The sequence below is a fragment of the Euleptes europaea genome, chromosome 12 (assembly GCF_029931775.1).
Source record: "Euleptes europaea isolate rEulEur1 chromosome 12, rEulEur1.hap1, whole genome shotgun sequence".
NCBI lineage: Eukaryota > Metazoa > Chordata > Lepidosauria > Squamata > Sphaerodactylidae > Euleptes > Euleptes europaea.
In genome coordinates, this window is record NC_079323.1 from 69,501,058 (window position 1) to 69,515,068 (window position 14,011).

Genomic DNA, 14,011 nt, shown 5'->3' on the forward strand with positions numbered 1-14,011 from the left:
AGCATTATTGTGAGGCTTTCCTCCTTCCAAGTTTTCCCTGGCTCTGCTTTCCCCAAATCTTCTTTGGTACAGTCTTTTCTGAAAGATCATACCCAAAGTGGGTTTGGGGAAAGCATGGATGGAAAGCTGCATATTTCCACATGTCCCTGCCCTCATTGCGTGCCTTTTCCCCACGTGTCTGCCATTCCTCTTCCCACCACCTATGGCTTTTTTGTTGTTTATCTGTAGCCGGTATATCACTATAGTTGTATTCCTACCACCATTTTTTTAATCCATCAAAAAGCCCACCAGAGGTGGTGGAGGAGGGAGATGGCAGGTGCATAAGGAAAGCCCTCCTGTGCAATAGGGAGCAACATGGGAATTGCCCGCATGTGGACGCAGCTTCTAAAGAAAGATTTGAAAGACCACTAATTCATGACTAGGTTGTGAACTTTGATGTACTGTTTTCTGACCTTGACTTTCAGGACTCATAAAAGTAAAGCATTCTATCTTAATGAGACTGTAGTAATTTTATATTAACTGTGTACATCTGGTAATGATAAATGTTTCATTCACTGCAGTAGACTCTTGCCATTTGCAGTTATGACCCTCATCATAATCATTACATAGTTAATTTTGCAGGCAATTTGGTTGTTGTGGTACTTGGAGGGAGCAGGCCCCTGCCTCCCATCCACCATAATCCCATTTCACCATTCACACTGATCCCAGAAATGTATCCTCCATGAATGATAAGGGTCTACTGTATATGTATGTTCTTTGAATTCTGAATTATTGTAACACTGAGCTGCTTCCTCATTTTTTAAAGTCACTTGTGTATCTAAAATGCAGTATTTGGGAAGATGTATTTGAATTCCAGAAGGACATAGATCAGGGATATAGCCAGCTGTCCTTGCTGGGTGGGGGTCCCATTGTTACTTAAAAAGAAATCAGTGATTTATTCATAACCAGAAAAAAAGCCTTGGTAATCTTGTTGCCAGCTCCAAGGGTCTGTCTGTATGGATCTTTTAGTAGTTATGAATTGTTAGCACAGAAAATATATAAATTGCATTAAAATTGTTTTTTTATTCTGAAACTTTTACTTGTAATACACACTGTTCTTAAATAAGTACAGTAACTTTCTTAAATTCTTGCTTCCCTCTAAGCACCATACCATGCTCTTTGTTATAATAGCTAAATGGGGGTTTTTGGAATCATTTATGCAATCTTGGAAGACCCACCCTTAGCTGGGGGAATCATCTGTGAGCAGAGCCCCCCAATGGATTTATAAATCATATATTTCCATTTACATAAAATCATATAATCATATAATTAATATCCCTAAGCAAAGTACCAAATAGAACCAAAAACTGTCAGAGCCTTTTCTTTTATTGATGCTATATGCACACAAGCCAGGTGGTGTCCAATTACTGTCAATCCTTCAACTTGATGTATGAAAAGTAGATAATACTATTTTTTAAAATGAAAAGGAATGAACATACTACTTATACCTTGGATTTTTATTAATGTTATCAAGTCTGCAAATATTTGCATGCACTAGCTTGAGAACTATGAAAGGTTAATTTTAATTGCTTACAAGTTCTGACTACAGTGACAAAATAATTGATATACTGAATTAAGAGTATTGAAAGTAAAAGGATTTCTTTATCCTTTCATGAGTCCAGACTGACATTATTTCGGTATGTGTCTTTGTATTGCTGTTGTTTGGCATTTAGCACTTGTTTTATAGAATGACATTGTTTTGCTACTTCTGTAGGTACGCTTCATGTGGGTGATGAAATTCGGGAAATAAATGGTATCAGCGTAGCAAATCAAACAGTGGAACAGCTACAAAAAATGCTTGTAAGTACTCAAATGACCACTGATGTGAAAATGAAAATTCATTCCTTTCGTCTCAATTAACACTATATAGTATAATATGAGCTACATCCCTAGCATCAACCAACAGTACAAAGGGCTATGTTTCAGGTGATTTTTGTTTCTCTGGAATCCCTCCCTCAGACCTGCAAAAATGCCCTCCCTAAACATGAATGGTGATTCAGATGCTTTCTCTTGATTGCACAAATAACAGCCTATGTTTGCAGGGGTTAAAAAGCAGGGTATCAGTGGTACTTGGTGACAGTGATCTGTTACTTCATGAAATATGAAGAATAAATGCTATGCCTACCAGTGACATTAGTTCCCTTTCATAGGTATTGACCAAACATAATCTTGTTGTATATGCTGAGAGTGTAATGTAAATATCCTATTCAGGGCAAAAGGAACATCTTCTCTTAAAACACTCAATAACATAATCTAAACAGTAATAGTAAAACGCAGGAAGGAAGCAATTTTCAAAGTGATCTGTTAAGTAGCTGTCATTAGTAAAATGTGATTATCTTTTCCTGTACTTACATTTGTTCATAAAATAATCCCATTCTTTGAATCTAGCTTCATCACTTGTTTTGAAAGGAGTAATGTGTAGTGTACATTCAATTATGATGAGCTTTAAGATATTCTGTAGATTATAGCACTCAGTAGACCTTAGCTCTCACCTAAAAATTTTATAGCATTATAAGTTTAAAGTTTTTAAATGTTACTTTTGCAGCATGCGCCCTCATTAGCCTTACTGTATTTTGAAACTTCGTTGTATTAAAGCTGCTTATATTCATATCTGAATCATTTTCTCTACATTTATAAAGTACCAAAAATGGGCAAAAGTAACACTCATACAAACAACAAGAAAATAAGTTGAAAATATGGTGGTTGAAGCAGTTTAGTGACCCCAAATGTCTTCAATGTGCAGATTTCTGAGGGCCTTTCAGAAAGATTAAGTTCACATTTGGCTTTATTTTAGTGGGGTAATTCTGATTTTCTTGAAATATTAGGTGGCTTTTTGTGGTATTTTTTTTAAATAAAAAATTGAATGCTTTGCTTTCTTCAGAGGGAAATGCGAGGTAGTATCACCTTCAAGATTGTACCAAGTTATCGCACTCAGTCTTCTTCATGTGAGGTAATACATTTAATGAATTATTATCATTCCTCTCAGTCTTGTAACTAACTGCCTGCTGATGGCTGAATGTTATTGCTTTCTGGGAAACTGTTTCTGCCTGTGCTGTTAGATCACGCACACCAATTTTACAACAAAGATAACGGAACAGAGTAGATTCTAACCACCTGCTGTGTTGTCCTTCTTTCATATTCATTACATCAGCTCATTAAATATCTCCTAATAGCCCATAATGGGGGAAAGGGTCTTTCAGTATGTCTAAAGGAAAGCAAATAATCAGGACATTGGATGGTAAAAGCATGCTTAAATATGTTCTCAGATGCCAGTGAACAGGACTTTGTGAACAGAAGGATATAAAGGGAAAAACAGAACTCAAGGGATCTGATCATTTCTCAGAATTAAAATCCTGGAACTACAACTGAAAACTATTGAGATAAAGGAAATTTTAGTGTAAAAGGAGACAAACACCAGAAGTTCTTTTAAAAATGAAAAATAAATGCAAATGTATGGGTAGACAATGGGAAGCATCCTCAACTAGAAAATATCAAGTCAGTGCTCCAGAATGAGTTGCACCTAATAAAACAGTGAAAGATTAAGGAGTTCTGCTAGTAAATTATGAGAAAGAGTGCCAAAATTTGTTTGATTTTTCTCAGTAGACAAACAAGATTATCTTATCGATAGTTGTAATATAGGAAAACAGTACATTTTGGCCAGAAGACCAGATACTAACATGAAGAGATGAAAGTTACATGTCTAAAATACAAATGTATTTAAATTATTGAAATGTGATATGTTCAGTTTTAAATTATTGATATAGCCAGCAAACAGCAAAGGTATGAGATGCCTGGAAAAGAATATACGTTGCACTGCTATGAAAGGGGGGGATGTAGTAATACTGTTTCCAGTACCTAGTGACCAGAAAAGTCCAACTTTCAATTTAAGGTGGCAATAAATTAGCCAGTTTATTTGTCCATTGTCAACATGACTATACCAATAGTACCGTATTTAATAGAGTAACTGAGCTAATGGAATGAGCTTGAGGGAGTGATACATGGTATCACTTGTTGGATCCAGCCTGCTTTTTCATTCAGTCTTCCCCAACTCTGTTCCCTGTTACAGCCCCTGTAACCTTTGCATATTCAAGGCCCATTATATTAACCACAGTCTTTTTTGATTGCCAAAGGGGGATCGGACCCTTCCTTTCTTATTAGCAGAAAAGCTGTTAGAGTCCATCCCTGTGGATCAGATTGTATCATGTGAGATTTCTACAAATCCCTCCTCCCCCTTTACAGACCCCAAAGGATCTTCATTCTGTTCCCGAGTGCCCACCAACTCCCAGGAGCAGGGTTTTGGAGAACATAGCAAGCTGAGGGGGAGGTGTAGAAAAGTTGCATTCTGTGCTCACAGTGCATGTGATCCAACCCCATACATTTAATCTATTTTGAGTAAATTTATAACATTTCTTCCTGGTGAAATTGTTGCCTATGTGCATGAGAGGGAATGTAACTGATAGTAACAAAGTTTAGTTCAAATGTTATGTAAGACATATAGAAACTAAATAAAGGAAAAGAGAGAATTCGTTTATGAGGAATACAGTGAGAGGAGTTGTGTTTGGCTGATAAATAACTGCTCTTTGGCTTATAGACAATTGTAAACTCAAAGTTATTTTCTGTAAAATTTAACATTTATATTCTGATTCACAATTCCAAGAAAGCTTCAGGTATACGTCAGTAGAGCATTCTAGACTGTGAGGTAGGCTGCTAATACTTTACAGCAATTTTTGAAGTAAGAAAAATGAGAGCCTTAATATATCTTGAATTAATAAAGACATTTAATTACATTTCATGTTATATTCGAGTGGGTAATTGAGGGCTAATTTTCAGTTTGTTGTGGCTGTGGTGAGTTGGGATTCAAAGAGAGCCTGACTTGAACAGTTTTATATTTGTAATTTTAATAAGATTGGATAGAGAGGAGTATATTTAGGGTACAAATAAGGATCTAGGTAAAATACTGAAGAGATGTATGAGAGAGTAGTAGAAGATTATGAAACCAATACAAAGTAGGTATATTTTTTTCAAAAGGTCATATATGAAGAGAATATAAGTATGAGTGTAAGTCAGTTGTGTTCCTTAATTCCTTAATTGTGTTCCTTAAGACTGAAAATGATTAATTTTAAACTAAAGGGAAAATATGTAAAATATTAAGAATATCCTAATTTGACAGCAAAGAGCCAGACAAATTACCTGGAAGGGAATGGAAGTCTTTAAATGAGCTACATTTGTAGAGATTACTTAGACAGAATTCTGTGTTAAGAGGTAATCCAATTATGCTCGATGTCTTTATGGTTTGATAAAGTATAATTTTGCAGTGCCTCAGTGTAAAACTATTTAAAATATTTTTTAGAAGGATGAAGTGAACTAAACAGGTTCCTTTTCTCTGTCTCCCATGTAAAATGTTTACAGTTGCTTGCTTTGAGTTGTTTAAGGTTATAAAAAAAATCTGTACTTGTTTAAAATATGCTTTAATAGATTTGTTATGATTAAATTCATTTTAAGGAAGGATGTTTTTCCTACTTAGCAAACAAACTGGGACAAATACTATGTAAGTGATGTCATACTTTAAAATACTGCATGCTCAAATATATCAATTTTCTCATATGTGGATTCTGATAACATATATTGATAGCAATTTAAATGGCAGTTTCATAATTTTAAAGTAGAAACTGAATGTTTTAATATTTGCCATGATAATATTGAAGCCATTAGGAAATATTCCTGCAATGACTTACCCTGTGTCAAGATTACAACATCCAGTACATTTGTAATAAATAGGAAGAGGCCATCTTTGCTATGGAGAATAGTCGTGCTCCTTTTCACTCCTTTAAAAGCATGACTCCTGTGCAAGAGTTACACAGCTCGACAACACCTAGGATCTGTGGAAGCTTTTTTTTTATGGGAAGGGGATGTTACACTGCCATCATGAACTACATTCAGTAGATACCTGTGACACATTCTCAACTACGGTCTTCACAACAGTCAGAGTAGCAGTGCTCATGTTATCCAGAGGAAGAAATACTATGTTTTCTAGATACGGAATGCTGCTACTGAATGCCTGAAAAATGCAGCATCCTATCAAAGAATAATTGTGCACAAAAAAGTAGGAAACGTATGCAGATTTGTTGTAGTAAAAAAAATTGATCACTTAGAAAGGCTATAAGGAGCAACTTACAGGAAAAATCTTTTTGACACATGTTTCATGTGCACCAAACTTTTTGGTACCTTTAATTGCAGGGTATATTTTTAAGTTGAGATACGAGCAGGTGAAATGAATTTTAGTACTCTTCACTGGAATAAAAAAAAGCTACAATGATATAATGTGCATGGGTTGATTACTACTAATCGAGGTCAAGGTCTAAAAAACCAGTCCTCACTTGATGTTTTTTGAAAGCTAGCATGGGTACAACATTGGGGAAATAGACAACAAAGAGAGAAAGTGGTGTCCTGTCTGTAGAATCTTCAAGACAGATAATCACGATTTTACTACTGAGAGTTCTTCCGCATTAATATTTTATCCTAATTGGGTTCCAATTGCAGTTTTTCCCCCTCATATTGTTTACTTCCATACTAACTCAAGGGCAAAATCAACTGTTGTTAATTTTCAAGATAACTAAAAGCTAAGGAGTGTGGGTTTGATGTTGTTGGGAAAGCTTAACTTTTTCCATATGTGTACCAATCGTTGCACATTTTTAAAGAAAAAAATCGAAGTATCTAAACAGTAGACCACCAGTAAGTTTCAGAAATGTAAAATGTATGCATTATTTTATCATACTATCAGTATCAAGGCTAGCATATGAAGAGTTGAGTTTGGACATGCCCAAGGCAAGTGGGTTACTTGGAGTATCAGATTCCTATGCCATATTGTAAACAGCATTTAAAAGTTCCCTGAGGGTCAAACTAAATGAAATTGTCTTTTGCCACTCATTGTTTTTTAAATAATCAAAAGAAGCCAGGGCAGAAGAAATGTAGATCAGGGCTGCAGCATTGTGGGAGCAGGAATTGAAGCCTTTTCTTCTGTGCCATTTTGCCATGAAAATTGGGCTTTCTCTCAAAAGCTGATATTACCTTGGGGGGGTGGGATACAGGTACCATAGTGGTATCTGTATATTTTTCTCCTATAGGTAAAAGGAGGTGACTTGTTTCAGGAAAACAGCAGAGGATAAAAAGGTGAAATATTCCTTCCCCCAGCACTGCAACTCCATACCAAATATGACACCCCCTCCCCCAAATCCTCTGAGAAGTTCAGTCACTGCTCTGTATCTCCTTTGGTTTAGCAACTTGCTATATGGGTAGTTGTTCATGGGAGAGAGAATTTGAACAACTTGTTCCACATGCCAACCCAACCTAAATGGTTATCTATTTGTTCAAATTCTCTCCCCCAAATGGAACTGCCCTACTATCATGTAGAACCAAACAAAAAGAATGACACATATAGAGAATTATCTGAGTAATTAAGAAATATATTTTGGTACCAAGAAACATCAGACCTAATCAGTGGGTATATGAAGCAAAGTCTGCTCCCTCAGGAAGGTATGTAGGATTATTCTGGCAACATTATGTCTTTTGTGTTGGTAACTGCCTCCAAATGTTGAAATAAACAAATTACATTGATTTGCAGTGCATTCCTGAGCTCTAAGGGCGAAAGCCCTTAGGAGGCCAGGAAGGCACTGCGCCGGCATCCGGGCCCCCAGCACCAGCGTCCGGGCTACTTACGCTGGCGTTAGTGGCCCCAACGCCAGCAGGAAGGCCCGGTTGCTGGATGCTGATATGGCAGCACCACCCCAGGACACTGATGGGACCTTCCGCTGGTGTCCCACCAGCATAGAAGGCCATGCCAGCGTCCTGGGAGGCGTTCCGGTGTCCCGGATTGTGTTCCCGGGGGGAGGAGCTGCCATTAGGCAGCTTCCTGTCCCCTTTACCCTGTGAACACCGGCGCGGAGAAGAGCAAGTTTCAAAAGCAATGCCTCGCTTTTCTCTATGGAGCGAAAAGGCCCTGTTTTACAAAAAAAAGCTGCTTAAAGGCTTGTTTTTGGCATGCAGGGAACAGCTTTAGGAGGCAGTGCAGCTGCACCCTCTTCCCTGCCGTTCCCCCACGCCGAATCTCAGGAATGCACTGACAGAGTTTGTCTTCTTTTCTCCATATCTTAATAATTGCTCTTCATTTTTATTTGGATTTATATCAGGATTGTGTCATCTCTGAGATATGTTAGAATTGAGTTATTAGAAATGCAGGTCTGGCTGATAAATCATAATATATTGCATCATTTTGACCAATGCAGTTGACAGACATGGAATTCTCTCAGCACCAAAAGGAAGAGATACCTGTCATTTTTCATATTTGCAAGTCATTTTCTTGAGATGGCTCTTCTAAGAACAAGAGATTCCATTTTTTGTGAAGTGAAATAGCAACAGTGATTCACTGAATGAGATACTATGTACAAGAACAAAATATTAAGCAAACTACCACAATGACTCTCCTCCATGTGAAAACTTTGACATAATGGCATTTCCATTGATAAATAAAATATATATATTATTTGTGAGAGTCAGTATATTTGGAGTTTAACATAGGGCAGGTGTTTGCATATTCCATTGGTTTCTGCAGATTTGAAGTTTTATATGTTCAAGATTGCAATTAGAGGCCTGCATGTTAATCTTGCCTTTTAAATTACACTGTTTGTGATGACTCTCAGTTAGAGCAAATCGTTGTAGTGCCAAGGTCTTAAATTTCTTAGTCTTTCTTATCTTCAATAGGGTTTCTTGTAGCAATTCTGCTAATTTTCCTGTGGTATGGGACCAAAGGATCTGTATATAGTTTTCTTCAGGTATGTCATAAGTTTTACAAGAGTAGAAAAGGGCAAGAGTCCAGTAGCACCTTAAAGACTAACAAAAATATTTTCTGGTAGGGTATGAGCTTTCGTGATCCACAGCTCACTTCTTCAGATACCTGCTCTTCAGGTATCTGAAGAAGTGAGCTGTTGCTCACGAAAGCTCATACCCTACCAGAAAATATTTTTGTTAGTCTTTAAGGTGCTACTGGACTCTCGCCCTTTTCTATTACTGCAGACAGACTAACACGGCTACCCACTGTGAATAAGTTTTACAAGTAGCTTCAAACAAAGATAAATAGGTAGATACCGCCTCTTCGTTTTTATATATTGGAATTTTTTTCTTTTCCCACCTGTCTACAGATTTTTTCTCTGTTTGCATTTTGAGAAAATCCACGGTAGCCTGCTGGCATTTCACAAAGTTTTACAACAGTGCTTGCCATTCTAATTCCTCATTGCCTGTATTAGCTTCAAAATTGTCAGCATAATTAGCATTTCTTTCTCTGCCAAGTTCTTCCTGATATCTTGCACAGTCATCTTCATTAAAACAATAATTCTCATCTTTCTTATCCAAAACAACTTCTACTTCAAAAGGTTCTTTTTCTTCAGCTGCTCTATGTTTTCTTTCCATGGCTTACTCTGTGCTTTACTTTATCTTTAACAATACTGCACATAGGCTTATTTGAGTAACTTTAAATCAAGGTCAAACTTGCTGTTATACTATCAAAATAATCTAGACCGCTGTCACCATGTGATGACCTCGCCCCTTACTCACTGGTAACTAAGGGCTTCCTGAGGTCGTTGCTTCCATAAATACCTAGATGCCACCTTCTATTACTATAAAGTCTTGATCTTCCAAGCACTCATAACCCTTTAATTAGCAGACTTAGAAAAAGGTTTATTTACAAAATGACAATGTGCAGTCTCTGCAAGATCTTTACGAAAACAAGTCTTCTCAGTTCTTCCTCACCATCAATCCTGAGAATAACTTCCAGCTTGACAGCTACAGTTTCCAGCCAGCTCTCTTCAGCAGCTCAGCCTTTAAGTAAAATGCCTTACCTTGCTTAGTCCAAAAGGTAATTCTTACAACTCTTCTGGTTCTCCAAGCCTCTTTCTGGATAATCACGCAAAGTGTGGTCCCAGCCAGCATCCAAGCCAAGACCAAGCTCTCTCTTTCTGCTGTGATTCTACTCTTTATATACACCTGGTCCTATTGTTAATTACCCACTAATTACTTAATTACTTTCTTGATGACAAGCTTAGGCCAACCTTCAATCTAGATCACCAACTGTCAAACATTTGTTACCATTGACACCATGTAGATCTTCTTCTGTCAAAGTAACATTCTGACAATTCCCACATGAATTACATGAGGCTAGAACTAACCTCATACAGGTGCCTAATTATGCTCCACAAGGACAGATTTTGAGACACTTACATACAGGATTTTAACTCAAAATTACAATATAATCTCTTGACAGTGTTCAAGGCTTTGTTTTGATGTTGATCAGACAGCTTAGAATGTACAGGTACAAAAGCATCAAATAAAGAATAGAGAAAGCATAAAAATTCTGTAACAGGCTAGAAGAGAATGTAGACGTATTTTAAACAAAGGTTACTAGGACATCATTAACAATCTATTTTATAGAGAACAGTTTTAAAATTTTCAAATAGCAGCAGTGGCATCAGCTAGCTTTTGTTTTAATCAAAAATGTGGAAGAAAAGGAAGAAATGGAGCTCATTATACCCACTGTTCGTTATGTAGCATGCTAGAAAATGTTGCTTCTATTCTGCAAGCATAAATACATTCCTAGCTGCAAGTGTAAATCCCCTGTACCCCAATGTGAAAATAGTTCAGTCGCTTGCTTGATGAAGTCTGGACCACTCTTATAAAGGAGTCTTCACATTTTACATTTTGTTATATGTAAAATGGCCCTTTCTTACCTAATAAGGCTTGTTCTCTGTGTGGGTACAACATTTCAGCTTTTTTAGCTGTTAGGGAAATGCCTCAACAACTATGATACTAGTAAGTAAAGTCTAAGCATAAGAGTAAAGTGTATGTGTATATCCAATATGAAATGATTTATTTGCAAATAAAATACTATTAAAATTATGTGTATAGTAGAATACAATAATGTATAGGAAATATGCTGGCATGCCAGTAGTAGATATAATATAATGTTTATCCCTGTGGGTTGGCTATTCCCTGCCAGCAAAAGGGTGTTTTTGGGATCAAACCAACACAAGTGTATAGAAGTTACCAATATAGCTGTTCAACTGTCCCTGTTGCTCCAAGGTTGTTACCAAGGTCAGCTGAATCTTTAGACTACATTCAGACAGATCTACCAGCGTATGCTTAGAAGGAGCATGATCCAGGAGTCTTGGTGAGGCTGACTAGGTATGAGTCTGGTCAGTGCCTTGAGTTCAATGTTGGAAGAAAGAGATGTAATATGTTAGTGTTGTAATATCAAAAATATAGAGTTGTTCAACTGTTGAACAGTTTAGGCTTGACTTAATCTCACATTTCTGTGTAGCCTATGTAGACTAAACTTTGTACAGGTGTTAGGAATTAATTTCCACACTTTCGAAAATCAAGCCTATTTACCTCACTCTACTGGGACAGTGTGACTGCCCGCTATTCACCCTCTATTTAGTCATCTCTGTTTCTTTTTAGAGTGTGGATTAATACGTTTACAGAAGACGAATGTTCTTGTTTTGATCATCACATAATATACAAAACTTCCTGTTCTAACCTAACACAGTCATATTGCATACCATGCTCACTTTTACTCTGTAGCATTCTTTTGGTGTTATAAGGATTGTAAGCATGAAAACTAACTAAACTGTTTGCTCATTACGGTGTGCATTTAATAACAGTTCCTTAACTTCTCACAATTCTACATTATTCTGTACCTTAGCCACAGTGATATAGTGAGAACACTTCAAAGCATGGGGAATTCTACTTTCTGTCGCCATACTTTTACAAATTTTGCTTCCTATTACTCACTGGGTGGCCTTGGACCAGTCACACTTTCTCAACCTAACGTACCTCACAGAGTTGTTATGAGGATAAAATGGAGGAGAGGAGAATGATGCAAGCCACTTTGGGTTCCCATTGAGGAGAAAGGCAGGGTATAAATGAATTAAATAAATAAATGTGATCGTCATCACTAACTTTCTATTTAAAGAGTTACGTGGCAGTCCATAGAATTATTAGTATGTCAGATAGCTGGACAAAGGCAAATCAATTAAAGCTTAAATATCAGCTTCATTTGGTAATATATTGCATTGAGATTATTGATTACAAAATGTATGTTATTTTCTCAATTTTCTACGCAAATTGCTTGCTTCCATCCCTTATAAGATACTAACAGCCACTTCTAGCTGGTACAAACTTTCTCCTTTCATTTCTCCAGAATACAGTTCAGATCAAGTCAAAAGGCTGTAGACTATAGTAAAGAAGCATACAAGTGGAAAGTGAAACAGTAGTGATCTTTCAGTATCATCACATTTTAATTCTGAACAGGAAGGATCTTGCTCTAAGCTCTCCCTGCATAATGTTTAACCCTTCTTTCTTAAAACTACTGCATAAAGGGACTAAATACACAATGAGTAACATGTGCAACATACATGTGTAATGGATCCCCAGTGTCAATTAAAAAAAAAAACTTGCAGTTTTGAGAAAAGAGGTGGCAGCAAAGAGATTCTTAATCCTTTTCCTGCCCACCACTTCTCTGCTGCGTACCCCTCAAGACTTCAAAATTTGAGTAAACGCATGTAAGGATCCTTATAGGAGGAAAAATGTGTGAACTAGTGACTTCAAGCAGATCAGCAGTGGGAAAATCCTTATGTTTCCCTTTTCCCTCTGTTTCTCTATTCAATATTCCCCTCCCCAATAAAGTAGTATTTCATTTTAAAAAAGCAAAAAAACAAAACAAAATCAGGGTTCTGCTACATGCATTTGCATGCAGTGAATAATTAACCCCTAAGAGATTCTACAAGTTCTCTAGCCAATTCTTTGTGTTAATATTTGATCTGTTTTACTAATCTTCGATAATGTGTATCTGAGGATGGCACTGAACAGGATTGAGAGTTGCCAAACCTGGAGAGAAATCTAACGATAGCCAACAATAAAAGGCTATTCAAATTGTAGTGTTTGATGCTTTCCCTAAACAGAAATTCCTACAATGCTTCCTGAAGGTCAGCAGTCAGGCAGCCTTCCCTCAACAGAGTTTCAGGTGGGGCCGGCCGTGTCGGTCTGCAGCAGAAGAGCTAAATTCTAGTCCAGTAGCACCTTAAAGATCTACAAGATTTCCAGGGTTTAAGCTTTCAAGAGTTAAAGCTCCCTTTGTCATTATCCTGGAAGTTTTGTTGGTCTTAAAGGCACTGTTGGACTCGATTATAGCATTTCCCTAAGCAATGGATACCATAACATTTGGGCCACAACTATAAAGTCTCTGCAGCATCTTCTCCTTGGTCCTGTTTGTTTAACAGAGGATACTCTCAGTAGGGCCACCCCTTCTGATCCCATTAGGGTGGGTGCTCCCAAAGATATTCAGCTGCCCCTCCTGGTACATATGCATGTATTGGTAAGTGAAAATATAGGCATATAATTATCCATTTACGTTGCTATATTATATCTGAGGAATTTATTCCACTGTGTGTTTTCACAGCGTATGTGGTCATTGGCCTTTATAACAAGTGCATATAGTCACAACTGTTTAATATAGATTAAAACATTTTTACAAATCATGTACTAATCTAATTTGAATATTTCTATAGTGAAATATCCAGATCCTGATTCTTTGTCTTAATGTCTTTTTCTATAATATATTTACTGCAGAAGTATCCACATAGTTGAGGCTTTTATATGGGACTTAGTCATATACTATATACCCTCACGGAAAAGAGCTATTATCTTAATATTTTCAAAGCCCTTGGACATTTTTTTTGAAAACCATATTCCTACCTTAACCTTGACCCAGGACCAATTTCAGACTCTGAAAAGGCCAAGATATTACCATGGTTGGAAATCATTACCCTAATACACAAACCAAGAAAAAACAATGTATCATTTGCTTGAGATCAGTTTTGTTCATTCAGGGCACCCAGCTTAAAAATATCAGATCATGTTTTGCAAG

General features: G+C 36.9%; 1 protein-coding gene across 20 annotated transcripts in view; it reads left to right on the top strand.

Moving 5' to 3' along the window:
* Window positions 1-14,011, top strand: part of CASK (calcium/calmodulin dependent serine protein kinase) — a 327,562-nt gene that overhangs the window by 259,109 nt on the left and 54,442 nt on the right. For 10 of the 20 annotated variants that reach the window (XM_056858036.1, XM_056858039.1, XM_056858041.1 and 7 more), the window contains 3 exons: window positions 1,754-1,839; window positions 2,921-2,989; window positions 5,564-5,587. In XM_056858036.1, coding sequence (XP_056714014.1) covers window positions 1,754-1,839; window positions 2,921-2,989; window positions 5,564-5,587 — 179 coding nt within the window. The remainder of the gene's footprint in view (window positions 1-1,753; window positions 1,840-2,920; window positions 2,990-5,563; window positions 5,588-14,011) is intronic. The other 10 variants (XM_056858038.1, XM_056858049.1, XM_056858050.1 and 7 more) reach the window with 1 other exon arrangement.